The sequence below is a fragment of the Oncorhynchus nerka genome, linkage group LG19 (assembly GCF_034236695.1).
Source record: "Oncorhynchus nerka isolate Pitt River linkage group LG19, Oner_Uvic_2.0, whole genome shotgun sequence".
In the NCBI taxonomy this organism is placed as follows: Eukaryota; Metazoa; Chordata; class Actinopteri; order Salmoniformes; family Salmonidae; genus Oncorhynchus; species Oncorhynchus nerka.
This window is the reverse complement of record NC_088414.1, coordinates 31911585-31939503: the sequence shown is the minus strand read 5'-3', so window position 1 is coordinate 31939503 and position 27919 is coordinate 31911585. Positions and strand designations below refer to the sequence as shown.

Genomic DNA, 27919 nt, shown 5'->3' with positions numbered 1-27919 from the left:
TTCCCTTCTCATTCTGGGAATGCCAACTGGGATTTTGGGACTACCAAACAGGATTTTGGGACTAACAAACAGGATTTTGGGACAACCGGGGAATTTATTGAACCCTACACACCCACATGGATGCATTCCCATTACACCATCACATCCATGTTGTAAAACTGTACCAACACAATGGCCAAGAGCGAAAACAAACCTTATTAAAACGTCTGTCCAATACCTAGCATTATTCAGTCCACATTGGTATTCAGTCTAATAGTTCAAAGAGAATGCTTTGCTACACCTAAAATCAATTGTTGACTAGAGGTCAAGCAGCATGATTCTGGCCCCACAACTTCCATTGTAAACACATCAACAGTTATGTCTGCAGCTGCCGTAGAGAAACAAAAATCCTAAACAGGTTTGTTGAAGCTTAACAAAAATAAACCATTTTAGTTCATTTAATGGGCAAAAATGAGAATGGAAAGTAATCCACAAAGCAGGTCGCCCCCTGAGTCAATATACTGTATGTACATCATTATAAGGAAAATAAGGAAAAGCAGGGAATTGGGAAACAAAGCCATTTAACTGAAGCACCAGTTGATGTCTCCACTTTTTGTTGCGTGTAATTTGTTCCCATTGAAAGGTATAATTGTCAGCAATTTGAAGATATTCATGCTAAATTTGAGAAATTAATTTCAATTGGAAAATGTAGAAATGTCAGCTCTCGTGAAAGGGATTTGATTTCTATTATCCATCCTCAAAAGACTATGATTCCCAAATACACTTAAGCAAAATCATTTGTGTTCCAGAAATTCAGTGCTTAAAGAGCGATTAGGCCATAAATGGATGCTCTTTGAAATGGAGTGAATGTGCTGGGCTCCATCTGAATGGAGTGAATGCGCTGGGCTCCATCTGAAAGGCACTCAATTATCCCTGATTGCTCCCCTCTATAAAGTATCACAGAGAGATACCTGCTATTGCTGTAATTTGTGGGAGAATTAACATGCTGCAATTTGAACTGGAGAAAATAGGAAACTGTGATGCACATCAATACAACTGAGGAAGAAAAGGGAAAAGTGAGGGGGAGATGAAATAGGGGGAGATATTGGTGGGAGAACAATAAAAAAGATGAGGGGGACAGTTACTGTCCACAAAACCCCAGTCCTCTTGGACAAACATGCAGCTCAACAACCCCATAAGAAGTCCCCAAATCAGTCTCTCTCAAACGCGCTCTCTCTCACTCCGTCTCTCTCTCTCTCTCTCTCCCCTCTCTCCTCACCCTCTCTCCTTCTCCCCCCCCTCTCTCACTCCGTCTCTCTCTCTCTCTCACTCTGTCTCTCTCTCTCTCCTCACCCCCCCCCCCCCCTCTCTCACTCTGTTGCTCTCAACTGTCTATCTCAAATCAGTATCCATTGTAACAGCTTGAATAGTATCATTATAAACCAGAGGTTTCTTTCAAAATCAGTAGAAACCATTGAATCAATCCCGTCTACTTGGAGCAATTTGAGTCCATCAGGATAGTGGGCAGGGCAAGGGGGAGTGGGGCTGTTCGTCCTGTGATGGGGGTTTAATAATACACTTTATAATAGAAGTGCATGTATAGAAGAACCTTTACTCAGATCTAATTGGCACCTGCCTTTCCCCTGGCAAAATGAGCTAAAGTCACACTGGTTAGACACTCCCACAACTAATGAATCACTATTCCTAGCCAGGTATGGCTGTAGCAGCATGCACCTTTCATGGTTAACCACCGGAACAAACACAAATTGATCTGGGCAATATTTGTCCTTTTTAAAATATTTATTGAGGCAAATGACTCAACAGAGGGGGAAGTCAGTGCCATGTGAATGAAATGAAACGAGGAATGAATCTCTCAATCGTATTTAATGATGATCCCCTCAACTCTCGTACAATGTGGCAGGTTTCTCTCCCATTCATTTAACCTGGGTCATCTCATACAACGTCTGATATCTGACCACTAGCTACAATCCCACTGCCTTCAATAACGGACTCACACGTCCCTTATGCTAGAAAATGGTAACTAAACTCAACTCTAAGTCCAGGCTGTGGGTATATAGACATTTGATATAGTTGTTTTTCTTGGGAAGGTTTAATGACTACTATACAGGCAACACTTAAATGGAAAGATGCCATATGATGGCACTGCAGCCTATACAGTATAATTTAGTCAGTTATTATGGTTGGAAATGAGGATGTCAGAGAAGTGGGGAAGGGAAATAAATCAATTCCACCAGCTGACAGCTTATTTCGAGGATAAAGCTCTACCAATTACATAATTATACCAGTCAATTTCTAATCCAATGAACACAGACACCTCTGCAATGAATTCCAGGTAATTTAACAAAACAGAGCAAGGCTACAAGGGCTCAGCATTCAAAGCAGCCAACCTGTCTCTCTTTGTTGCTCATCTCTCTATATACTGTATCTCTCTGTCCCTTGGTATTCCTTTGGTCAGCCCTCTCCCACCCTGGCCCTAACCGATGAAGAGTAAGCCTAAAGAATAAGCCCTCTCCCACCCTGGCCCTAACCGATGAAGAGTAAGCCTAAAGAATAAACCCTCTCCCACCCTGGCCCTAACCGATGAAGAGTAAGCCTAAAGAATAAGCTCTCTCCCACCCTGGCCCTAACCGATGAAGAGTAAGCCTAAAGAATAAGCCCTCTCCCACCCTGGCCCTAACTGATGAAGAGTAAGCCTAAAGAATAAGCCCTCTCCCACCCTGGCCCTAACTGATGAAGAGTAAGCCTAAAGAATAAGCCCTCTCCCACCCTGGCCCTAACCGATGAAGAGTAAGCCTAAAGAATAAGCCCTCTTTTACATTTTCTTGGTAAATCAAGGGCTTTATATTCAGCAATTCAACCTATTATTTATCACAGATTATCACTTTCCCTCCTCTCCAGTCAACCCCCCCATCCTACCCTTCCACCAGCCGGTTACCATGGGTGACCCGCATGGTGAGCATAATTACAATGATTTGTGAAACGCCATGGCAACCTCCATTAAAGCAGGGTAAATACCAGGTCTTTGTGCAACACTGTTATTTCTGCTAGTGACGCTGGGCCAGACTGGGGAGTGAATGTGTAAATGTATATTTGCCTTTGCCCCCTGAGAATGTAAGCCTGCTAATGAGGACAGTAGTGAGGTGTCCAGGACTCTCCACCTCTCAATTCATTAATGCCTCTGTTTGGACAGGACTCTAAACAAACAATGCCCATTTCTTATCTGTAGCCATGTTAGCCTCAACTCCCCATCTTTACTTTCCTCCATCTATAAAACATAAACAGACCCCTGTATTTGTCCAGTCTTCTATTGCTAAGAGGACTTCTTTATTACAAGACAGGTGGCCCTGGGTTATTGGCTTGGGAGGGGTTAGGACAAGTCAGGCCTAGGTTAGAAGGTGTATAAGGTGTTTTGTTCTGTTTTCCACAATGTATTTGTTCAAACTAGACTCTCATTAAGGGTGCTTTACCATATTGGGCTAAACATGAATAATTTATATTCTCAAGGGGGTGCCCTGAGCAGATCTATAATGTGTGATCTTGTTATTGTGAACAAAGTAATAATGGATGTATCAATAGAATCACGTTTCAAGTAAGACCCAAATGCAGACTGTCGAAGTAACAATGTTTATTACAGCAACAGGGGCAGGCAAACGACAGGTCAAAGCAGGCAAAGGTCGGTAATCCAGAGTCGTGGGGCGAAGGTACAGGACAGCAGACAGGCTCAGGGTCAGGTCAGGCAGAGGTTGGTAATCCAGAGTAGTGGGGCTAAGGTAAAGGACGGCAGGCTCAGGGTCAGGGCGGGCAGAAAGATCAAAAACGGGAAAACTAGAAAACAGGCACAAACAAGAGACAGGAACAGAGGTAAAACTGCTGGTATGCTTGACGAAACAAAACGAACTGGCAACAGACAAACAGAGAACACAGGTATAAATACACAGGGGATAATGGGGAAGATGGGCGACACCTGGAGGAGGGTGGAGACAAGCACAAAGACAGGTGAAACAGATCAGGGCGTGACAAATAGACATTGGATTATGCAACAAGTTTGTTTACATTTTATAAAACTGTGTAGTCTCGTAAACCCAACCCTAGGCAAAAGCAGTGACTAGGGTACGGTTTCAATGTTGGACTCTTTTGGCATAGAGGAACTATGTCACTACCTACGTCGATAAAGGGAAGACAACAAATCCCGGGACTCTCCTAACAAATCACGAGGCATTTATGCCAGAACGTCACATTTCGAAACCAAAGTTGACAGGAAAAAACCTTTGCAGTGATTTTATTGAAGGTAGTTGATGCAACCTAGCCACTCATTACAAACAACCTCCATAATCTACATCTTGCTAAAGTAGATACTGTTTAGTATTTTAGAGTAGTGACGTAGGCCGGGAGATGCCTAAAGAGTCTGTCATTGAAATTCGACCCTAGTCACTGTGTTGCCAAGGGTCAGGTTTTAGAGACTTCTGAAAGGTTGTCGATCTTCCAGCGTTGAAGGTTGTTGATCTTCCAGCAGGACAACAACCCCAAACACACATCAAATGCACCCTGGAATGGTTCAAGAATAAACACGGGACTTTTCTGGAATAGCCAATGAAGAGTTCAGATCTGAATAGCGTCCGTAACCCATGGCAAGAGCAGAAAACAGCAGTTGGTGGAGGGCACCGTTCAAAAAGTGTTTGTCTGCAGTTATCTTGGCCAAAGGCTGTGTAACCAAGTACTAGCTCCAGGTGACAATCATTTTGGCCAAGCCATTTGTCTTTATTTTTTAAATAAAAATTGTCAACATAAGTTTACAGAAATAAAATTGGTTCTGCAATGTTAAAAGTATTTTTCAAATTCAACTTATTTTTGTAAATGTTTTACTATCGTCCATGTACTGTAAAGGGAGATGAGGATAGTGGGAAAGCTCAGATATTTGACAAGAGCTTCATTAGTCTTCCTTGTAGACTCCTCGATATGGGTCAGGAGTTTATCCTGATCAGATCACATGGGTCAGATCACATGATAAGGTCACATGATCAGATCACATGGGTTAGGTCACAAGATCAGGTCGCATGGGTCAAGACAAACTTCTGTCCCTGAACATGATTTGTCTGTGGTTTATGAGTGTCCTGTAATACTGTAGATCTGTGCAATGTGACGTGTTCTGCTGTGTACCAGGCCACGTTCAGTGGGCTACAGCGTTTATCTCCCAGATGTCTCTAATTCTCTGGCTAATTAGTGGACATTTAGAGCTGTCTCCATTATCAGTGCTGTAAGTGCAGAGGAAACCCAATCCACTGGTTTGCAAACGGCTCTCTTAATTGGATGGAGGAATTCCAAAATGTTTACACATCACTCTGTATGAACGGGTAATGGGCCTGTGATAAAGTGGGGGTTTAACAGATGGTGCAGTTTGGGTTGTGTGTCGCAGGGGTTAAAACAACTGCATTTTAGTTAAGTTGTCCATGAGGGGTCTGAACAACACACAGGCACAGCGTAACACAACCATGCATGTACGCACATACACACACAGTTAACTTCCCAACTTCTCTGTATCTGCTTGAAACTAGGAAATGGTGTGCACTGTGATGAACTCTAACAGCTGCTAAGGGAGACTTGCTGCCAGAATTCCTGACAACCTCAGGAAAAAACACATTTAATTAGAACTTTTATTCAGTAATTCATCACTGCATCAGAGTAAGCCACTATGATTTCCTTTAAATGGAGGATAATTCAGTGAGAGGGTTATAAACAGCATTTAAATGGGACTTGAGATCCACACACAGGCGGAGTCATAATAACCACTAATGACTGCTAATCAGGAAACGCTTGTGTGGCAGACAGGGCCCCCTCTCTACCCCCTCTCTGCCCTAACAGCTGCAATAAGTGAGAGAGACACACAAACAGATATGAGGAAGAGAGAGAGAGAGAAGTAAAGAAGGAGAGAGAGAGAAAGGAGAGAGAGAGAGAGAGAGAGAGAGAGAGAGAGAGAGAGAAGGGGGAAGAGAGAGAGAAGGGGAAAGAGAGAGAGACTTATGATGATGGGAACTCCAACTGTGTGGTAAATTCACATAACTTAATTTTGTACTGGGTGATTTTTACTACAGCAGAGAACTATGCAGTTGTATCCGAGGGTTATTGGTTACAATCATAGAATGGGCCGCAACCTTCACTCTTAGAAAAAAGGGTTCCAAAATCGTAATTCTGCTGTCCCCATAGGATAACAGTTTTTGATTCCAGGTAGAACAATTTTTGGTTCCAGGTAGAACTCTTTTGGGTTCCAGGTAGAACCCTCTGTGGAAAGGGTTCTACATGGAACCCAAAAGGGTTCTACCTGGAACCAAAAAGGGTTCTTCAAAGGGTTCTCCAATGGGGACAGCTGAAGAACCCTTTTAGGTTCTAGCACCTTTTTTTTTCTAAGAGCGTAAGACAAATAAGACAACAGACTGGGCAGCTCATATTCAGCTGTATGACACGGGTGATGACACATAGTACAGTATGTAAGTGGTAGGACAGGTAGAGAAGTGTATGTGTATGTAACGTGATGTGGAACTCTTGGTGTACAGTACATGATAAGCATGTGTGTAGACAGTGTAATTTGAATGTATTTACGTACAGCATGTGTATTATGTGTGTGTGTGTGTGTGTGTGTATGTGATTACCATGTGTCATGGTGTGTGTGTGTGTATGTGATTAGCATGTGTCATGGTGTGTGTGTGTATGTGATTAGCATGTGTCATGGTGTGTGTGTGTGTGTATGTGATTAGCATGTGTCATGGTGTGTGTGTGTATGTGATTAGCATGTGTCATGGTGTGTGTATGTGATTAGCATGTGTCATGGTGTGTATGTGATTAGCATGTGTCATGGTGTGTGTGTGTATGTGATTAGCATGTGTCATGGTGTGTGTGTGTATGTGGGGGTGACCTCTGCAGCAGAGGGATGTGGACAGGTGGGTGACATGGTCCTGTGGTTCAGAAATAAGGGTGCTAATCTGGGGCATGCAAACGGAGATGCTGTAGCTCTGCGTCCTGTCAACAGCAAGCCCAACCCCAAACTCACCCCTCGTCCCCGGCTCCACCTGAGACAAGGACACAGTGCGGCTATTTCTGTGTGAAGCTCGACTCCACAGAGCAGCTTATGGGTCCCCTTTTATAAGCTGAGGGAGGGAGAAGAGGCCTTATCTAATGCCAGAACAGCCCTATCGCTCTGCTTGTCATTCCTCCTCGCAAGGTCAGCTTGGATTCTGAGGTTAGGTGATTGGATATGAATGGTCATAATGGCAGGGGTCATGAGTCTCAGCTTAAAGAGATCAGAGGGAAAACAACTGCAAAAATACAATCTCCATAAATAAAGAGGCAGATTCCAATCTAAATTCATCATGATCAACCTAGAGTTAATCAAACAGTCTGCATGGGGATCTGGTGGAGCTCTACTCAACTTGTGATAAGTGGCTGTGGTCTGGGGTCATGAAAAGAACTGAATGATCTGTGTGACTGTTGCTGTTCCAACAGGTGGGTTGACTTAGCACCGTTATTATCACCTCAGAGCACAGTCACTGAACACTGTCCTAGAAGACTTCTCCGGTGGTGGGAGACCACTGAAGCAGAGCTGTGAGTAATTATTCTGATTACTCCTGATTGTTCTGCCTGTCTACAGGAGCAGTTTGGCATTACTCCTGATTGTTCTGCCTGTCTACAGGAACAGTTTGTCATTAGTCCTGATTGTTCTGCCTGTCTACAGGAGCAGTTTGTCATTACTCCTGATTGTTCTGCCTGTCTACAGGAACAGTTTGTCATTACTCCTGATTGTTCTGCCTGTCTACAGGAGCAGTTTGTCATTACTCCTGATTGTTCTGCCTGTCTACAGGAGCAGTTTGTCATTACTCCTGATTGTTCTGCCTGTCTACAGGAGCAGTTTGTCATTACTCCTGATTGTTCTGCCTGTCTACAGGAACAGTTTGTCATTACTCCTGATTGTTCTGCCTGTCTACAGGAACAGTTTGGCATTACTCCTGATTGTTCTGCCTGTCTACAGGAGCAGTTTGTCATTACTCCTGATTGTTCTGCCTGTCTACAGGAGCAGTTTGTCATTACTCCTGATTGTTCTGCCTGTCTACAGGAACAGTTTGTCATTAGTCCTGATTGTTCTGCCTGTCTACGGGAACAGTTTGTCATTACTCCTGATTGTTCTGCCTGTCTACAGGAGCAGTTTGGCATTACTCCTGATTGTTCTGCCTGTCTACAGGAGCAGTTTGTCATTAGTCCTGATTGTTCTGCCTGTCTACGGGAACAGTTGGTCATTACTCCTGATTGTTCTGCCTGTCTACAGGAGCAGTTTGTCATTACTCCTGATTGTTCTGCCTGTCTACAGGAACAGTTTGGCATTACTCCTGATTGTTCTGCCTGTCTACAGGAGCAGTTTGTCATTAGTCCTGATTGTTCTGCCTGTCTACAGGAACAGTTTGTCATTACTCCTGATTGTTCTGCCTGTCTACAGGAGCAGTTTGTCATTACTCCTGATTGTTCTGCCTGTCTACAGGAGCAGTTTGGCATTACTCCTGATTGTTCTGCCTGTCTACAGGAACAGTTTGTCATTAGTCCTGATTGTTCTGCCTGTCTACAGGAGCAGTTTGTCATTACTCCTGATTGTTCTGCCTGTCTACAGGAACAGTTTGTCATTACTCCTGATTGTTCTGCCTGTCTACAGGAGCAGTTTGTCATTACTCCTGATTGTTCTGCCTGTCTACAGGAGCAGTTTGTCATTACTCCTGATTGTTCTGCCTGTCTACAGGAGCAGTTTGTCATTACTCCTGATTGTTCTGCCTGTCTACAGGAACAGTTTGTCATTACTCCTGATTGTTCTGCCTGTCTACAGGAACAGTTTGGCATTACTCCTGATTGTTCTGCCTGTCTACAGGAGCAGTTTGTCATTACTCCTGATTGTTCTGCCTGTCTACAGGAGCAGTTTGTCATTACTCCTGATTGTTCTGCCTGTCTACAGGAACAGTTTGTCATTACTCCTGATTGTTCTGCCTGTCTACAGGAACAGTTTGTCATTAGTCCTGATTGTTCTGCCTGTCTACGGGAACAGTTTGTCATTACTCCTGATTGTTCTGCCTGTCTACAGGAACAGCTTGGCATTACTCCTGATTGTTCTGCCTGTCTACAGGAACAGTTTGGCATTACTCCTGATTGTTCTGCCTGTCTACAGGAACAGCTTGGCATTACTCCTGATTGTTCTGCCTGTCTACAGGAACAGCTTAGCTACATACTACACACAGCTCTCTCATTCATGGTTTACTGACTGTGGTCTCCACACCTTCTTAGGATGGCCACATGGTGCTGGGCAGAGGTGCTATTTAGAGACCAAGAAGAACGAGAATGAGAGAGAGACAGAATGAATGAGAGAAAAAGATGGATAGACAAACAGAGGGAGATAGAAACTTTTTTTTGTAATGTTTACTGTTCATTTTTGATTGTTTTTTTCACTTTTGTTAATTGTTTGTCATATGCTTTGGCGATGTAAACATGTGTTTCCCATGCCAATAAAGCCCCTTGAATTGAATTGAGAGAGAGCGAGAGTGAGAAAGAGAGGAGAGGAAACAGAGAGATTACTAAAAAAATCTCTATCCCCTAATGAATAAGCAGTGATGAGAGAGCAGTGATGTCTACAAGGCTACAGTTCCACTTGTCTTATTAAGGTCTCTATTCAATTAGATCTGCTTTAGCTGACATCCGCATAGCAGTTGTTTTGGCGGTGTCTGGGGTGGAACGGCGTTAGAGCTGTCAAACCACAAGCGGTTCCTGGCATTGTAGCTAAAGCGGACATTGCCATTGGCTTCACAGAGTCACATTAACAGAAATCCAATGCAGCCTTGTTTACTTGAGCGTAATTATTTCTAGATTACACAGGTTTTCGTTCTGAACTTCTAACACGAATGGGGCGGCTATGGCTTCCTGACAATGATCTCAAGAGCAGCTGCTCACCGATTTGACGGCTGTAAAACAGTTCCACCTCCAACACTGCCAAAACATCCGCTATGCGGGTGTCTGCTATCGCCTGTTAACACCTGATCTGATTGAATCTAGGCCTAGATTTCTGAGTGCTGTTCTCTGTGTTGAGTTTGTCACAGAGCTCATTAACCTTTGACCCCGGGGCCAAAGGGTGAGACAGTGTTTTGACAGGACTGACAGCTGTGGTGGTGGTGTCAGTGAAAGACAAGTAGTTTGACCATGGCCTAGGAATGCTCCCCAGGGTGGAGGTTGGAGGGGCTCGACTTTAAACGCAAGCCAACGGACACATTTCAAGCCAATCAAAACATAGGACGCCATGAGGTTAGCTTCTACACGTGTCACACAACCCTTGCAACGTCGCCTCTGTGTACTACTGTGCACCTCCCATCGTCTGTTCTTGACTTGTGGACTGTGAAGAGACCTCTGGTGGCAGGTCTTGTGGGGTACGCATGGGTCTCTGATAGTGGTGTAAAGTACTTAAGTAAAAATACTTGCAACTACTACTTAAGTACTACTTCTGTACTTTATTTTACTATTTATATTTTTTGACAACTCTTACTTTACTACATTCCAAAAGAAAATAATATACTTTTTACTCCATACATTTTCCCTGACACCCAAAAGTAGTCGTTACATTTTGAATGCTTAGTAGTACATTCACGCACTTATCAAGAGGACATCCCTGGTCATCTGATCTGGGGCACTCACTAAATACACATGATTGTTTGTAAATTATGAGTGTTGGAGTGTACCTCTGACTATCCGAAAATATTGCCATCTGGTTTGCTTAATATAAGGAATTTGCAATAATTTATACTTTCACTTTTATGTTTGATACTTAAGTATATTTTATACTTTTATGTTTGAAGTGTATTTTACCAATTACATTAATTTTTGATACATAAGTATATTTAAAACCAAATACTTTTAGACTTTTACTCAAGTAGTATTTTACTGGGTGTCTCATTTTTACTTGAGTCATTTCCTATTTACTCAGGTATGACAATTGAGTACTTTTTCCACCACTGGTCTCTGAGCTGTGTGCTAGTAGTTTAAACAGACAGCTTGGTGCATTCGATATGTCAATACTTCTCACAAATACAAGTAGTGATGAAGTCAATCTCTGTTCAGACCACTCAAGGAGCACACACGGATATACTCAACACTCACACAAAAATCCAATGGAGAAACTGAATGCCATTGTCTCCAAAGCATGGGATATTCATAGATACTTACATACTGTATGCCAAGGTTCCCCAACTGGCTGCCCGTGGACTGAATATGCCCTGCGGGTGACTTAATTTGCCCCCCCCCCTTCCCCCAAGTTCTCTGAGCAAACATATTTAAACAAATTTACACCTGGAAGCAAGGTTTGAAAATGTTATGTTTTCATCAAATATTATTTCTGTTTGGGGTTCTTTGCAGTCTACAATGATTTGTAATTATGTTCCGGCCCCTGACCTGCCACTCAAGAAAAAAATTGTCCCGCGCCTGAATCGACAGTAGTTGATGATCCCTGCTGTATGCTGTGGTCATCAAACTATATACATTGTGTTGTTCCTAAAGATTTATAAACTATACCAAAATTCATACTTTGACTAAACTGCTACGGTCAGCTTTTCTCTCCTTGCTTTTCTCTATGTCAGTTGTAATAATTGGTTTATTTCAACCAGTGATATCCTTAAACGTTTTCCCTGAACATGATGTCTAATTCTCTATCCCTCGGTCTCCCCCTCTTTCTCTTCTCTCGCTCTCTTCCCCTCCCTATCCCCCCTCTCTTCTCTCCTCCCTCTCTCTCTTCTCTCCCCCTCTCTATCCCACTCTCGCTCTCTTCTCTCTCCTTCCTGTCTAATTTACAGCTCAGCCTCTGTGAGCATGTCATTCTGATGTCACTTGAAGGTCAGTAACCAGGCCTGGAGGCCGGGAAGGGCATGCCTCAGTGTTGGGATCATAGAACTGAGACTCACCCTGTTCTGCACCCTTAAGTCCCCAGAAATACCACCTCTTACAACCGCCTGAAATCACTTCAGCAGGCAGCGAGGCCAGCATTCTGGACATGAAACCTCTGAAAATCAAGACCTACCTCATCCCAAACATACCCTTCCCCTGGCCGGGCCTGTCATCTGCGCAACAAACATCTTGACAATGAGGCTACTGCCTGGTGCATACCCCAACACATTAGAAACACACACAGACATCACTCCACCTCCTAACAATGTGGTATAACCTATACATCCACCTCATACCATACAACCACCAGCACTATCCAATAACCCCCATTTAAGTTTGTCCCATTAAGCCACAGCCCAATCCTTAATGAGTCTGACCCCATTCCTGTGTAGCCATTCCATATCAAATACATACGGGCAACGTGATTTTCCAGTATCCCCCCGTCACAATGCATGCACCTCTCCCATTATGTCTTGTTCCTGAAATATCAAACGACACGTTTTGTGGTTCTGACAACAGAGAGTACATCATTTGGGAGTGCAGACGAACATGTGCTTGGGAAAATGTTTACTCAGATCATATCTCTCCTCCACACACCTCCACCCCTGCCTCCCCCCTGTCCCAGCCCTGGGTGAGTTATTGCCATAGGCATGGTCCACATTTTCAAACAGAGGCAGGTCCACGGACAGATAATGGGTCTAATTTAACTCTGTGGCTGGTGGCCAGTGGCCAAGAGGTCAGAAGTCAGACTTCTCACAGTGTTCCACAGTCCAGTGGCACAGAGCCATTAGTCATAAACTTAACTTCATGACACCTCACTACACTGCCCTCTTTGGGGAGAAATAACTGACCCACATTACCCTGGAGGGATTGCATTTACATTTTAGTCCACAGGGACTTACAGGAGCAAATTTGGGTTATGTGCCTTGCTCAATGGCACATCAACAGATTTTTCACCTAGTCAGCTCAGGGATTCAAATCAGCAACCTTTTTGATACTGGTCTAACGCTCTTACACTCAACCAGAGTCCTAGACCTAGGTTACCACCAGATAAAGCCCAATTCTGGATCACTGGAGACATCAGGGTACATACAGCCTGTGGTGGTGATGAAGTAGATACAGGTGGTGTAATGGTCTTGCTTGGCTGTATGTTTTTGGCTTTGTGCTGCAGCACAGAGTTAGCTCCTGGATGGCTCTTGTATCTAATCCGGCAGTCGGCTAGTTCAACATCTTTGTGTTGCTGGGTCAGAGAGGGTTGATTAAGCCTGGCCCGAGGTGCTAATTGTGTCACACTGAACGTTTTCTAAGTAGAAATACGAGCAGGGTCATAATGCCTCAATAATCATTGCTGTTTGTGTTGTATTCTGGGCCTTACTAAACAAACCTTTGGCCTTCTGAAGTAGGCCATCTCATTGGGGAACATTTCAGTGCCAAGAGGCATTTCAATTCACTCAGATGGCAGGTTACTATTTAACCTGTTTCCAAGAAGCAAGTGGAACCACCATTAATAAAAGTTGGGACCCATGTTGGTTTAAACACTGTGGAAAGATCTGGTTCACCATCAACAATAGAATGTAATAGTGATATCTGCTGCCCTGCATGCCAACATCATTGGCATGTTTAAGAGCAGATGGTCTCCAACTGGTGGATCGCCAGCTACCAGTAGCTTTGAGCCCACATATGATTAGCTCGCCAAAAAATGCTAAAAGTACAAGCAATTTTTCATGTTTTCCACCGCAAACTAACATAAACAAATCTCCCAAAGATCAGACAACCACAAGCTCCCAGCTACTAACTAATCAACACCAAATTGACACTATTCCACCCTTGGTTAGCCACTATTGGCTTAAAAAGACAAACTTAACACAATATATCTTCCAATTAATGTCCAGCAATATTGCCCCTGTCTGTCTGTGTGGCGCGCATTTATTTATCACTCTGTGTGTAGCCAGACAGTTGATGTGATAACAGTCTTGTGGGTTGACAGAAATGTGTAGCCAGTTGATGTGATAACAGTCTTGTGGGTTGACAGAAATGTGTAGCCAGTTGATGTGATAACAGTCTTGTGGGTTGACAGAAATGTGTAGCCAGTTGATGTGATAACAGTCTTGTGGGTTGACAGAAATACTTTTACCAAAACCTTCTAAATGAAATGTTAAATTAAGTAGGCTTACCTGGCAGAAGTATATCATGAGTAAGTATATAATTTGTATATATTATTTGTTATTAGCTTACTTTGCCATGACATGAGAAGCAGCAGTACAGAACCATCACTAGACCTGCACATTGGGGCGGCAGGGTAGCCTAGTAAGCACTGGACTAGTAACCGAAAGGTTTCAAGTTCATATCCCCGAGCTGACAAGGTACAAATCTGTCGTTCTGCCCCTGAACAGGCAGTTAACTCACTGTTCCTAGGCCGTCATTGAAAATAAGAATTTGTTCTTAACTGACTTGCCTAGTTAAATAAAGGTTAAAAAAACAGACATTAGATGGACATTCCTCATTTGCTAGATGTGCAAATAAAGGTCCAGATGCGCAATTTGTTAGTTTTCTTCCAGACGTAAAGAAAATGGTCTTCTGATGTGATTTAATCATTGACATGGACTCAGAACATCTAATTTCCCTTTTTCTCTATGAACAATTGTCATTTTGAGAGTGAAAAACTAGCACAAATCCAAAAACAGGAAAAATAAAACTGAGAAAACATAATTTGGGTAAAATATATATAATTCACAGATTTTATAGCCCCCCTTTACAGATGTTTATTAACCATTATTTTACCAGGTATATTTACAGAAAACATAGTGCACTACTTTTTCTTGTACATTAAGGACCGGGGGAGGGGTTGAAGGGGAGAGGAAAAGAGGAGAATTTGTATATTTGAAAGCTATAAATAAAAATGGTACTTTGCAAAAACAAAAAATCAAATGTAGCTCTCATGCTAGACAAGGTTGGAGACCCCTGCTTTAGAGCCACAGGGACATGGCAGCCTGCCACCTCAACTCAAAAAACTCCACAAGGGTTTGGGGGAGGGGGCGCCAGGCCTTAGAAGAAAACCACTGCCTGAACAGAAGCTAGACATGCTAGAGCCGACCCTATTCTCTCAATTTTAAAACAAACACTGAGAGAATGTTGCTTTAAAAATGATATTTTACTACTGCAATATAATGGAACTAATGCTCTTTCTCTGAGATATGGGTGCCTTGTGGCTGTCAAATAGTATATGTACACTACCGGTCAAAAGTTTTAGAACACCCCCTCATTCAAGGGTTTTTCTTTATTTGTAATATTTTCAACGTCGTAGAATAATGGTGAAGACATCAAAACGATGAAATAACACATATGGAATCATGTCGTCACCGAAACAGTTTTGCCAAAAAGTCAAAGTGTCTGAATATTTTACGAATGCACTGTATTTGATAAGATTCAACCAAATTTGCTCCAGCAATTACCGCGAGCCCGTCCTCCCCAATTAAGGTGCACCAGCCTCCTGTGCTACAAACATACAGGTTCACTACTTCCACACTACCCACACAATCACTTATGCCTACATGCATTTAGGACAGAAAATGTGGCTACCTATGCACTGCCACAATCATATGCAAAGGTAACTGAACTAAATGGCTATCCCCTGTGGCACTCACTTCTGTCATCATGAAGGGCTTTGAGAGACTTGTCAAGGATCATATCACCTTCACCTTACCTGTCACCCTAGACCCACTTAAACTTGCTTACCGCCCCAATAGGTCCACAGACGATTGAATCGCCAACACACTGCAAACTGCCCTATCCCATCTGGACAAGACGAACACCTATGTAAGAATGCTGTTCTTTGACTATAGCTCAGCATTCAACACCATAGCACCCTAAAAGCTCATCATCAATATGAGGTCCTGGGTCTCAACCCCGCCCTCTGCAACTTGGTCCTGGACTTCCTGATGGGTCGCCCCCAGGTGGGGAAGGTAGGAAACAACATCTCCACTTTGCTGATACTCAACACTGGGGGCCCACAAGGGTGCGTGCTCAGCCCCCTCCTGTACTCCCCGTTCACACATGACTGCGTGGCCATGCACACCTCCAACTCAGTCATCAAGTTTGCAGACGACACAACAGTAGTGGGCTTGATTACCAACAACGACGAGACAGCCTATAGGGAGGAGGTGAGGGCTCTCCTAGTGTGGTGTCAGGAAAATAACCTCTCACTCAACATCAACAAAACAAAAGAGATGATCATGGACTTCAGGAAACAGCAGAGGGAGCACTCCCCTATCCACATCAAAGGGACAGCAGTGGAGAGGTGGAAAGTTTAAAAGTTCCTCGGCATCCACATCAAGGACAAAATGGAATGGTCCACCCACACAGACAGTGTGGTGAAGAAGGCGCAACAGTGCCTCTTCAACCTCAGGAGGCTGAATAAATTTGGCTTGTCACCTAAAACCCTCACAAACTTTTACAGATGCACAATTGAGAGCATCCTGTCGGGTTGTATCACAGCCTGGTATGGCAACTGCACCGCCCACAACCGCAGGGCTCTCCAGAGGGTGGTGCGATCTGCACAACGCATCAACGGGGGCAAACTACCTGCCCTCCAGGACACCTACAGCACCTGATGTCACAGGTAGGCCTTAAAGACCATCAAGGACAACAACCACCCGAGCCACTGCCTGTTCACCCTGCTACCATCCAGAAGGCGAGGTCAGTACAGGTGCATTAAAGCTGGGACCGAGAGACTGAAAAACAGCTTCAAGCTCAAGGCCATCAGGCTGTTAAACAGCCATCACTAGCACAGAGTGGCTGCTGGCTACATACAGGCTTGACATAATTTGCCACTTTAACAAACGGAACACTAGACACTTTAATAATGTTTACATATCTTGCATTACTCATCTCATATGTATATACTGTATTCTATACCATCTATTGCATCTTAGCCTATGCCGCTCTGTTATTGCTCATCCATATATTTATATTTATATATTCTTATTCCATTCCTTTACTTAGATTTGTGTGTATTAGGCATTTATTGTGGAGTTTCGCTACACTCGCAATAACATCTGCTAACCACGTGTATGTGACCAATAACATTTGACTTGATATGATTTGATATGGATGCATATAGACACAAAATCACATACAAACCCTCCCTTCTACTCATCGTTCCTTCAACACATGTAAATCCCTTTATACCCTACCATACAATAAAAAGGATTCATGTGGTTAATGGTTGGAAGTGGATTACCCATACTACCATCTTCAGAAGTACAGACCTAATGCTACTCTGACAGCCTGTCAAATGGCAAACAGGCCACAGGGAACTAGAGTCTGTCTGAAGCCTAGCATCTCCTTCAACAACATCTCCCTCTCTACAATCACACATTGGTCCTGAGGGACAGATCCCCTTGCCCAGGAGCCATTAAGCCATACCGTGAACAAGGCTGGCCGAAATATGAGTACCATTGTTGAGAGCTGGGCTCTGTCTAGTTTCACATTTCTCAAGAAAGGTCCTGTCGTCACTGCCTCTCCCCGACTATGGCATAGAGGGAGGGTTATGGAGGGGTATGGAGGGGACTCTGGGTAGGATAGGGCCAATAGGATCATCTCATTGTTCATTTGATAACCTTGAACAGTTGTGTTTAATTGGATAAGCTAGTAGAACATTTATAATCTAGCTAAACGGCCCGGCTGTTCAGTTTAACCATCATTTGTTGATTTGAGCGCTAAGCTGTTAATTGAGAAAGCTGGAAAAGAAGGACAGTGTTCAGTTATCTAATCTGTTTTGATCTGATAACACCACCAAACGCTTTACTGAGGACACTGAACTAACACAGGGCGACCAGTCAGATAATGAGGACCAGAGCACTTGATTTGTCCCATTTGATCCAGGCTCAGCAGCCCCAGTACTGTCTGTCCCCCATAAGCCATCTATTAATCAAGGAGAGACACGCAGCTGTTTGACACCCCCCATTCTTCCCTCTCAGGGCCTCCCAACCCAATAGAGCAGATAAAAGGATCCCCCCCCTACAGAACAGGTGTCCACTGGGGTGATGTCACTCCCACAGACCAGACCCACCAAGACTGACTGACAACCTGGTCATGTCAGCAGCAGCAGCAGGGACCAGCATCAATGGTCAGGACCTACTAGATGCTTGGTTTCATTATCCATGTCTTTTCTGAGGTCTCAAGATTTCAGTTAATGTTAAACCAGTCTACATTCAACCAGTCTACATTCAACCAGTCTTGTATTTTTGTGTTTCCAATTGCCAGCTGGCACCATACATTCCAAAGGCATTGCTTCTTACACAGCTGTAGACTAGTACTCTACTGCCCTCCACTGGTCTGAAACTTCGATGGAGGGAGACAAGATTTACACTTGGAACTGGCACATTTAATTCGAACAATGTGAAGCGAATGGTGTGCTTAACTAATAACACATACATATGGCCTGAAATTGTTATTTTATCATCCATCACATAAATACTGAATTTCAAGCCCTCAAGGAAAAGGGTATGCAATCATGGTCTGTAATTACAGTATGCTGGAGCTGGAACTCAGGCCCGCAGATAGTTCTGCCTCTATGACATCCCCTACTGATTCTACATACCCATCCATCCGAGACAGTGTTCTAAACTTCTGAGAGGCCTTACTGATAATTAACATGCTTCAACCTCAACAACATCACTGTTGTGGAGAGGTCAGAACAGAGGTGGTTCAATGAGCCATGCTTACTTGATGACTGATGATAATCCCGTGTGGCTCAGTTGGTAGAGCATGGCACTTGTGACGCCATGGTTGTGAGTTTGATTCCCACGGTGGACCAGTATGGAGAAGAAAAAAATAAAGTATAAACTGTATTTACATTTTAGCAGAATCTCTTGTCCAGAGCAACTTACAGTAGTGAGTGCATATACTGGTCCAGCATTGGGAATCGAACCCATAACCCTGGCGTTAAGCACCATGCTCTACCAACTGAGCCACACTGTATGAACTCATTACTGTAAGTCGCTATAGGTAAGAACATCTGCTAATTGACTAAAATGTAAAAATGTCATGATTAACCTTGCCTGAAGACTTGCTAGCTCCTTGTGCTATGGCCTGTAGCTCAGTGAGCTAATAAAACCTGTTTTCTCCCTGTGCTGCTGATTCAGGCATAAGGGCATAGTGCATAGTGCCCTTATGCTTGAGGTGATTTGGGAATCTTGATAAAGTGGATTTACGATCAAAGGTGTGTCGCATGGCCAGTTAATGACGTTGTTTGAGTGAATGAGGTTTCACTAAACATTGCATAATCAGTGGAGTTGATAGATAGGCACCTTGAGGCTGCCTCATGGACAACTTGTCCCACTATTATGTTTGGGTCAAGAGGTTGCCTCAGTCAGATCATATTTAAGAGCAATTTCTATGAATGAAACTAGGAAATATCATGTTAAAAATAAAATTACTATTCCATGAGACAAAGTTAAACATCTATTTCAAATGGATGAGCCAATAATGAGGCAGATAACAGAATGAGTACATTAACATATAAGCTAGGCCTACGTCAAAAAATAAGAGGACAGTCCGATTGTAAAGGTCTGTTTAGGCCTACACTGGGAACTCCTGATCCACCCTGTGTCTTCTACAGGGCTGATGAAAGAGACGCGGCCTGAAGTGCCCTAATACTCTTACCAACTTGGCTTGAACTTTGCACGTTAGATTTTCGTGTCACCGGGGTCAGACCAGCCAGCAACATGCAAACTTTAAAACTCCCTCACAGATTGCAGAAGTGCAACACTGACAGGGTTGGAGGTACCAGTCGACAGGTAAACAAGGCAACAGAACATCCAACATGGTGGGAAGGAGACGCGGCTCCAGAGCCACCAGGGGGTCACAGAAGCCCCAACAGCAAAGCACGGGGGGACCCCGCAAGGTCAGTCAATCAGACTACCGAGAGGTGGCATATCAAATAGTTGAAAATACAAAATGTAGCCTATAATGTACTTGTATAACATAGGCAGCTACAAATGATTCCTCAATAAATGTTATGATATTTTCACTGTAAATGTTAAAGCATTATGGGAATGGTCTCGCTCTTTGAATGGTAAATTGATCTCTACAGTCAATGAAAGCATTCTTAATCATTAACATGGATTTTTTTTAAACTCTTTGTTAGTCTTTTCTCAAATCATGGGCATATTTCAAACAGTTCAGGGTTCAAAGTGTACTGACAACTCTACAGATCATTCCTAATAACCATATACACTCCCACCCACTACCTCTCACATGCAGAGGAAAACACGCATGAAGCCAGAAATCCCTTATATATTCAAACGCTTATTAAAGCCCTGATGATTTCCATAACTGTGAATATACACACCTTTACATATGTACAGACATCCCTTTCCATGAGGTCAGTTACAGACGTAGGATCTTAATTTGAGACAGTTTGCTACAACAGGAAAATAACCCTGCAGCAACATGAAATGTGAATTATTATGTGGATTATAATTAATGGAATATTTTTTGCAGAGGTTGATCCATTTTTCGTTAGGGCAAAGTCGGACATTTTAACGTGGAAATGACTAAATTTAGAAGCCTTTTTAACCTCGAATACACCACCAGTTTGCATTTCCTGCTGTGCCGGAAAATTCTCAGCAACAAAAGAGTGATCAAATTAAGATCCTACATCTGTAACGCTTTCTGTTCCATCTCAGAGGCTGAGAGAGCCAGCATTATTTGCCAAGGAAGCAGGGTATGAGTCGGAGGTCCCTCATGAAAAGCTGACCATCGCCCAAGCCAAGAGAGGTACACCAGGTCAGTCATCTACTCTGTGGTCTTACCAGGTCAGACCAGTCACAGGTGAGTCAGACTAATCAGAGGTCAGTGTGACCACCAGTTTGATCACTCCTGCTGGGATTAGTGAGGAATGACAAGAGAAAGAGGAGACCTACTCAGTTGCACAACTGAACGTTGCATTTAACCCAAATCCTCTGAATCAGAGAGGTGAGGGGGGCTGCCTTAATCGATGTCATTGGCACCCAGTTGTTGTTGGGTGTTAACTGCCTCAAGGGCAGAATGGCAGATTTTTACACCTTGCCGGCTCAGGGATTCAAACCAGCAACCTTTTGGTTACTGGCCCAATGCTCTTAACCTCTAGGCTACCTGGGAAAAAGGATAAGAAGAGGAAAGAGGCAGTCAACAGAGGGAGGGATGGAGACTGGGAGAACGTGGAAAGCGACAGATCAAATTTGCATTTTTCTTTTGTTATAGCAATCCGGCCGGTCCGAGTCTATGCTGATGGGATCTTTGACCTCTTCCACTCTGGACATGCTCGCGCTCTGATGCAAGCCAAGAACCTGTTCCCCAACACACATCTCATAGTGGGAGGTAAATAGTGCCTTTAAAATAGATCACAGACAGTGATTGGATCATATTGATCAGATTACGAAACTCAAATTTTAGCGGCACAAGGCGTAAATTATGTTTTTGTGTGTCTGTCCTCGAAGTCTGCAGTGATGAACTCACACACCGGTATAAGGGCTACACGGTGATGACAGAGTCTGAGCGCTACGAAGCCCTGATACACTGTCGCTATGTGGATGAGGTGGTACGGAACGCTCCCTGGACCCTCAGCCCTGACTTCCTGAAGAAACATAAGGTCAGCACTTCTGGACAAGGGTCACATATACTGTACATCAGTGTTTCTCAACCAGGGGTATTAGGCCCTATCCAGCTAGGACCTATCCACAGGGGGTACTAGGACCTATCCACAGGGGGTACTAGGACCTATCCACAGGGGATACTAGGACCTATCCACAGGGGGTACTAGGCCCTATCCACAGGGGGTACAAGGACCTATCCACAGGGGGTACTAGGTCCTATCCACAGGGTTACTAGGACCTATCCACAGGGTTACTAGGACCTATCCATAGGGGGTACTAGGCCCTATCCACAGGGGTACTAGGACCTATCCACAGGGGGTACTAGGACCTATCCACAGGGGGTACTAGGACCTATCCACAGGGGGTACTAGGCCCTATCCACAGGGTTACTAGGACCTATCCACAGGGGTACTAGGACCTATCCACAGGGGGTACTAGGACCTATCCGCAGCGGGTACTAGGACCTACCCACAGGGGGTACTTGAGAAGACTCATGAGACCATGAGCTTACTGGTAAAATGTAAATGAGGCGGTACTTCAAGGGTTCTCTGGGCAGAGCAAAATGTACTTGGTGGTACAGTAACTGAAAAGGGTTGGAAACCATTGCTGTACATTACTCAATATTACTAACAATCAGCCTTAAAATCTGATATACAGCATGTCCCTTTTTTCTGTTATAAAATCACCTTAATGCTATCCTGTGATTTCCCCAGATTGACTTTGTAGCGCATGATGATATCCCATACACCTCTGCTGGATCAAATGATGTCTACAAACACATCAAGGAAGCAGGTAACTAACTGATCTGCTCTGAAACAGATATTAACCTGTAGCCAATGGAGATTGTATCTGTGTGTGTTTGCTGAGTTACAGCCTACTATTTGTCACTACCTGTGTCATCTTGACTGTGTTTGAGCACTGTTCTCTCTGTTGGGTTTCAGGGATGTTTGTGGCCACACAGAGGACAGACGGCATCTCTACATCTGACCTCATCACCAGGATAGTGAGAGACTACGACCTCTATGTCCGACGCAACCTGCAGAGAGGCTACACAGCCAGTGACCTCAACGTTAGCTTCATCAGGGTAAGAATGACATCATAATTACCTTAGAACAATGAATGAAGTTGGAATAAACATCTGTTACATTAGCTTGCATTTGAGGAAGATGAATGGTTGTTTCAGTATTGGTGGTTGTGGTTGATAAACACTAGACCATCTTTAGCTGATTCCCTACAGCCAACCGCATGTCTAACTTGTGCAGGAGAAGAAAATCCGTCTTCAAAACCAGGTGGATCGTATGAAGGAGACGGTAAAGACAGTAGAGGAGAAGTCCAAGCACTTTGTGCACTCGGTGGAAGAGAAGAGCCAAGACCTCATCCACAAGTGGGAGGAGAAGTCCTGGGAGTTCATTAGTAATTTCCTGGAGTCGTTTGGTCCAGGTGGAGCGTGGGTAAGTTTATCTTTGGCCCACAATAGATAGATACTATGTTAGGAAGCATGAAATGTCAATAGGGGAAGATGGTTAGTAATGATCCCATTCCTCAAAGTAAGTGACTAGACAATATGAACAAGTAGTTTAGGAAAAAAACGCTCAGTTGACAAACAATAACAAAACATATCATGCTCTCTCTCTCTCTCTCTCTCTCTCTCTCTCTCTCTCTCTCTCTCTCTCTCTCTCTCTCTCTGTGAGCAGCATGTGATCCAGGAGAAGAGTGGGCGCATGCTCCAGGCTCTGTCACCCTACGCATCGCCCGTTGCCTCGCCCCGTGGCTCCCCCAGCAGCAGCCCCACCAGAGGGCGTTCCCCATCGCCTCCCTCCTCTCAATCCCCTCGTTCTCCTCGTTCCTCTGCCACCTACCACAAGGGTGCCTCTGCCCATCCCTCAACTTCCCTCAGCAGCATGAGTGAGGGGGATGACGACGAGAAATAGAGACACCACTTTCCCGCAAACACTCAGTGTACAGGTAACTTCCGAAATAAAGGAAACACTTGAAGAAACACTTGACTAAATGAGAGATACAAGACAAGGGAAGCTTGGTCTTTACATCCTCAAAGACATGCTCCTGTCAGCTGTAACTATTTTCAATGTGTCAATAATCATGTGTATTTCAAACATAGACAAAGATAGATTCAGATTTTTGACATTGTAGGTGTAACTGCCAAAATAAAGGAAACATTTGAGGAAACATTCAATTGAACACTTATGGGAGATTCTGGAGCGGCGCCTGAAACAGCGTTTTCCACCACCATCAACAAAACACCAAATGATGGAATTTCTCATGGAGGAATGGTGTCACATCCCTCCAATAGAGTTCCAGACACTTGTAGAATCTATGCCAAGGTGCATTGAAGCTGTTCTGGTGGCTCGTGGTGGCCCAACGCCAGAGTAAGAGACTATGTTGGTGTTTCCTTTATTTTGTCAGTTACCTGTACATGGTTACTTTGTGCACTGTGTGTGTGTAAAATGTCGCCCACGGTCTACCATATTTTTGTTATTTTATTGTGTAGGTCGTAAGGTAACTGAATGCACTGTTGAAACTCCATTCTCACTTCTGATTCCTGAACCACACAAATACATAGAACTAATACCACTATTTCACTGTCTAAACCTGGCTTTATTTTAGCAACATGCTTAAATGTGTGTTCAGTTGTCTATGATAGAGTGCATTCGGAAAGTGTTCAAACCCCTTGACTTTTACCACATTTGGTTACGTTACAGCCATATTCTAAAATGGCTTGAATCCAGTTTTTTGTTGTTGACGTTTTTGCAAAAGTATAAACAATTTAAAACTGAAATATTACATTTACATAAGTATTCAGATACTTTACTCAGTAATTTGTTGAAGCACCTTTGGCAGCGATCACAGCAGTCTTCTTGGGTATGACGCTACAAGCTTGGCACACCTATATTTGGGGAGTTTCTCCCATTCTTTCTGCAGATCCTCTCAAGCTGTCAAGTTGGATGGGGAGTGTTGCTGCACAGCTATTTTCAGGTCTCTGCAGAGATGTTCGTTCAGGTTCAAGTTCGGGCTCTGGCTGGGCCACTCAAGGACATTCAGAGACTTGTCCCGAAGCCACTCCTACGTTGTCTTGACTGTGTGCTTGGGGTCGTTGTCCTGTTGGAAGGTGAACCTTTGCCCCAGTCTAAGGTCATGAGCGCTCTGGAGCAGGTTTTCATCAACGATCTCTCTGTACTTTGATCCGTTCATCTTTCCCTCGATCCTGACTAGTCTTCTAGTCCCTGCTGCTGAAAAACATCCCCACAGCATGAGGCTGCCACCACCATGCTTCACTGTACGAATGGTGCCTGGTTTCCTCCAGATGTGACGCTTGGCATTCAGGCCAAAGAGTTCAATCTTGGTTTCATCAGACCAGAGAATCTTGTTTCTCATGGTCTGAGAGTCCTTTGGGTGCCTTTTGGCAAACTCCAAGCGGGCTGTCATGTGCCTTTTACTGAGGAGTGGCTTCCGTCTGGCCACTCTACCATAAAGGCCTGATTGTTGAAGTGCTGCAGATATGGTTGTCCCTCTGGAAGTTTCTCCTATCTCCATAGAGGAACTATGTGAGCTCTGTCAGAGTGACTATCGGGTCAAATCCCTGACCGAAGCCCTTCTCCCCTGATAGCTCAGTTTGGCCAGGCGGCCAGCTCTAGGAAGAGTCTGGGTGTTTCCAATCTTCTTCCATTTAAAAACTTCTTAGGGCTGCAATCCCGTTAACGGAATCGATATGATAACAGCCAGTGAAAGTGCAGGGCGCCAAATTCAAAACAACAGAAATCTCATAATTAAAATTCCTCAAACATACATGTATTTTATACCGTTTTAAATGTAATCTTGTTGTTAATCCCACCACAGTGTCCGATTTCAAATAGGCTTTACAGCGAAAGCACCACAAACGATTATGTTAGGTCACCACCAACTCACAGAAAAATTCAGCCATTTTTCCAGCCAAAGAGGAGTCACAAAAAGCACAAATAGATATAAAATTAATCACTAACCTTTGATGATCTTCATCAGATGACACTCATAGGACTTCATGTTACACAATACATGTATGTTTTCTTTGATAAAGTTCATATTTATATAAAACAATCTCAGTATACATTGGCGTGTTACATTCACTAGTTCCAAAAACATCCGGTGATATTGCAGAGAGCCACATCATTTTACAGAAATACTCATTATAAATGTCGATAAATACAATTGTTAGACATGGAAATATATCTCTCCTTAACGCAACCGCTGCGTCAGATTTCAAAAAAACTTTACGGAAAAAGCAAACCATGCAATAATCTGAGACGGCGCTCAGAAAAAAAAGAAAATTATCCGCCATGTTGGAGTCAACAGAAATCAGAAATAACATTATAAATAATCCCTTACCTTTGATGATCTTCATCAGAATGCACTCCCAGGAATCCTAGTTCTACAATAAATGCTTGATTTGTTCGATAATGTCCGTTATTTATGTCCAAGTAGCTACTTTTGTTAGCGCTTTTAGTACACAAATCCAAACGCTCGTGCAGGTCCAGCCGGACGTGGGACGGAAACTTCAAAAAGTTATATTACAGGTCGAAGAAACTTGTCAAACTAAGTATAGAATCAATCTTTAGGATGTTGTTATCATAAATCTTCAATAACGTTTCAGCCGGAGAATTCCTATGTCTGTAGAGAAGCAATGTAACGCAGGTCACTATCATGTGAAATGCGTGTGACCAGGACCTGGCTCTCTGCCAGACCACTGACTCAAAGAGCTCCCATCCGGCTCCACAACACAGTAGAAGCGTCATTCAAGTTTCTAAAGACGGTTGACATCTATTGGAAGCCTTAGGAAGTGCAACATAGCCAATATCCCACTGTGTATTCAATAGGGGCTGGGTTGAAAATCGACCAACCTCAGATTTCCCACTTCCTGTTTGGATTTCTTCTCGGGTTTTTGCCTGCCATATGAGTTCTGTTATACTCACAGACATCATTCAAACAGTTTTAGAAACTTCAGAGTGTTTCCCATCCAATACTAATAATAATATGCATATATTAGCAACTGGGACTGAGGAGCAGGCCGTTTACTCTGGGCACCTTTCATCCAAGCTACACAATACTGCCCAAATGATGGAGGCCACTGTGTTCTTAGGGACATTCAGTGCTGCAGAAATGTTTTGGTACCATTCCCCAGATCTGTGCCTCGACACAATCCTGTCTCGGAGCTCTACGAACAATTCCTTTGACCTCATGGCTTGGTTTTTACTCTGACATGCACTGTCAACTGTGGGACCTTAAATCGGCAGGTGTGTGCCTTTCCAAATCAGGTTCAATCAATTGAATTTACCACAGGTGGACTCTAATCAAGTTGTAGAAACATCTCAAGGATGATCAATGAAAACAGGATGCACTTGAGCTCAATTTCGAGTCTCATAGCAAAGGGTCTGAATAAGGTATTTTTGTTTTCATATTTGATAAATTTGCAAACATTTCTGAAAACCTGTTTTCGCTTTGTCATTATGGGGTATTGTGTGTAGATTGATGAGGAAAAAAACGTATTTAGTCAATTTTAGAATAAAGTTGTGGAATAATTAAAGGTGTCTGAATACTTTCCGAATGCACTGTATACAGTAAAAAAAACTATTTTATGACATAAGTAGTTTCTATTAAATATTAAATACAAAACAATCCTTTCTGAGAGTATTTGACCTACTCACATTTCCTAAATCAATTTAATTTGAGGCCTTTGGTACAAATGTTTTTAAAGCAATCGAAAGTATGATATGTCTCAAAGTATTCTGATACTGCCCTATTAATTTCTTAAGCATCCAATGTGATTATAATCTCTTATAAACTTACAGTACCATATTGCAATATCAAGCTTTCAATTACTGACCTACTAGCATCCTGAGTAACACTTAGTCACACACACATACATACTAACTGGATCATCCCTTTATCTACTGAAATCCATTGCATACTGCCATAACATGACAAACCAATCTTCTAGTTTTACACAGTAGGACACGTTGCTCCAGTCGTCTGGCTCAGGGCCGGTCTGGTAGTGTCTCCATGCTGACTTGTTGAAGACCAGGAGATGCTCAAAGGACTCACTGGACAGGGCCTGGAGGTCAGAGACAAACACATGGGATGCTGGAGCATGTTGACTCCAATGTTTACCACAGTTGTGTCAAGTTGGCTGGATGTCCTTTGGGTGGTGGACCATTTCTGATACACACGGCAAACTGTTGAGCATGAGAAACCCAGCAATGTTGCAGTTCTTGACACACTCAAGCCAGTGTGCCTGGCACCTACTACCACACACTGTTCAAAGGCACTTAAATATTTTGTCTTGT

At 43.4% G+C, this 27919-nt stretch overlaps 1 protein-coding gene across 1 annotated transcript; it reads left to right on the top strand.

Annotated features, from left to right (window-relative positions):
- The first annotated feature begins 7277 nt into the window (after positions 1 to 7277).
- LOC115101404 (choline-phosphate cytidylyltransferase B-like) lies at positions 7278 to 27431 on the top strand. Its single transcript, XM_065004880.1, has 9 exons — positions 7278 to 7593; positions 11856 to 19852; positions 20637 to 20736; positions 21193 to 21309; positions 21429 to 21580; positions 22298 to 22376; positions 22526 to 22668; positions 22847 to 23035; positions 23279 to 27431. Exons 2-9 carry the CDS (start codon positions 19772 to 19774, stop codon positions 23513 to 23515), a joined length of 1098 nt encoding a protein of 365 aa, XP_064860952.1. The 5' UTR covers positions 7278 to 7593; positions 11856 to 19771; the 3' UTR covers positions 23516 to 27431.
- The last annotated feature ends 488 nt before the right edge of the window (positions 27432 to 27919 follow it).

Coding starts and splice junctions, on each gene's coding strand:
- LOC115101404 (XM_065004880.1), top strand. CDS start 19,772: ATGGTGGGAAGGAGACGCGGCTCCAGAGCCACCAGGGGGTCACAGAAG. Junction 21,581..22,297: donor ACTTCCTGAAGAAACATAAG/GTCAGCACTTCT, acceptor TGATTTCCCCAG/ATTGACTTTGTAGCGCATGA. Junction 22,377..22,525: donor CAAACACATCAAGGAAGCAG/GTAACTAACTGA, acceptor GTTGGGTTTCAG/GGATGTTTGTGGCCACACAG.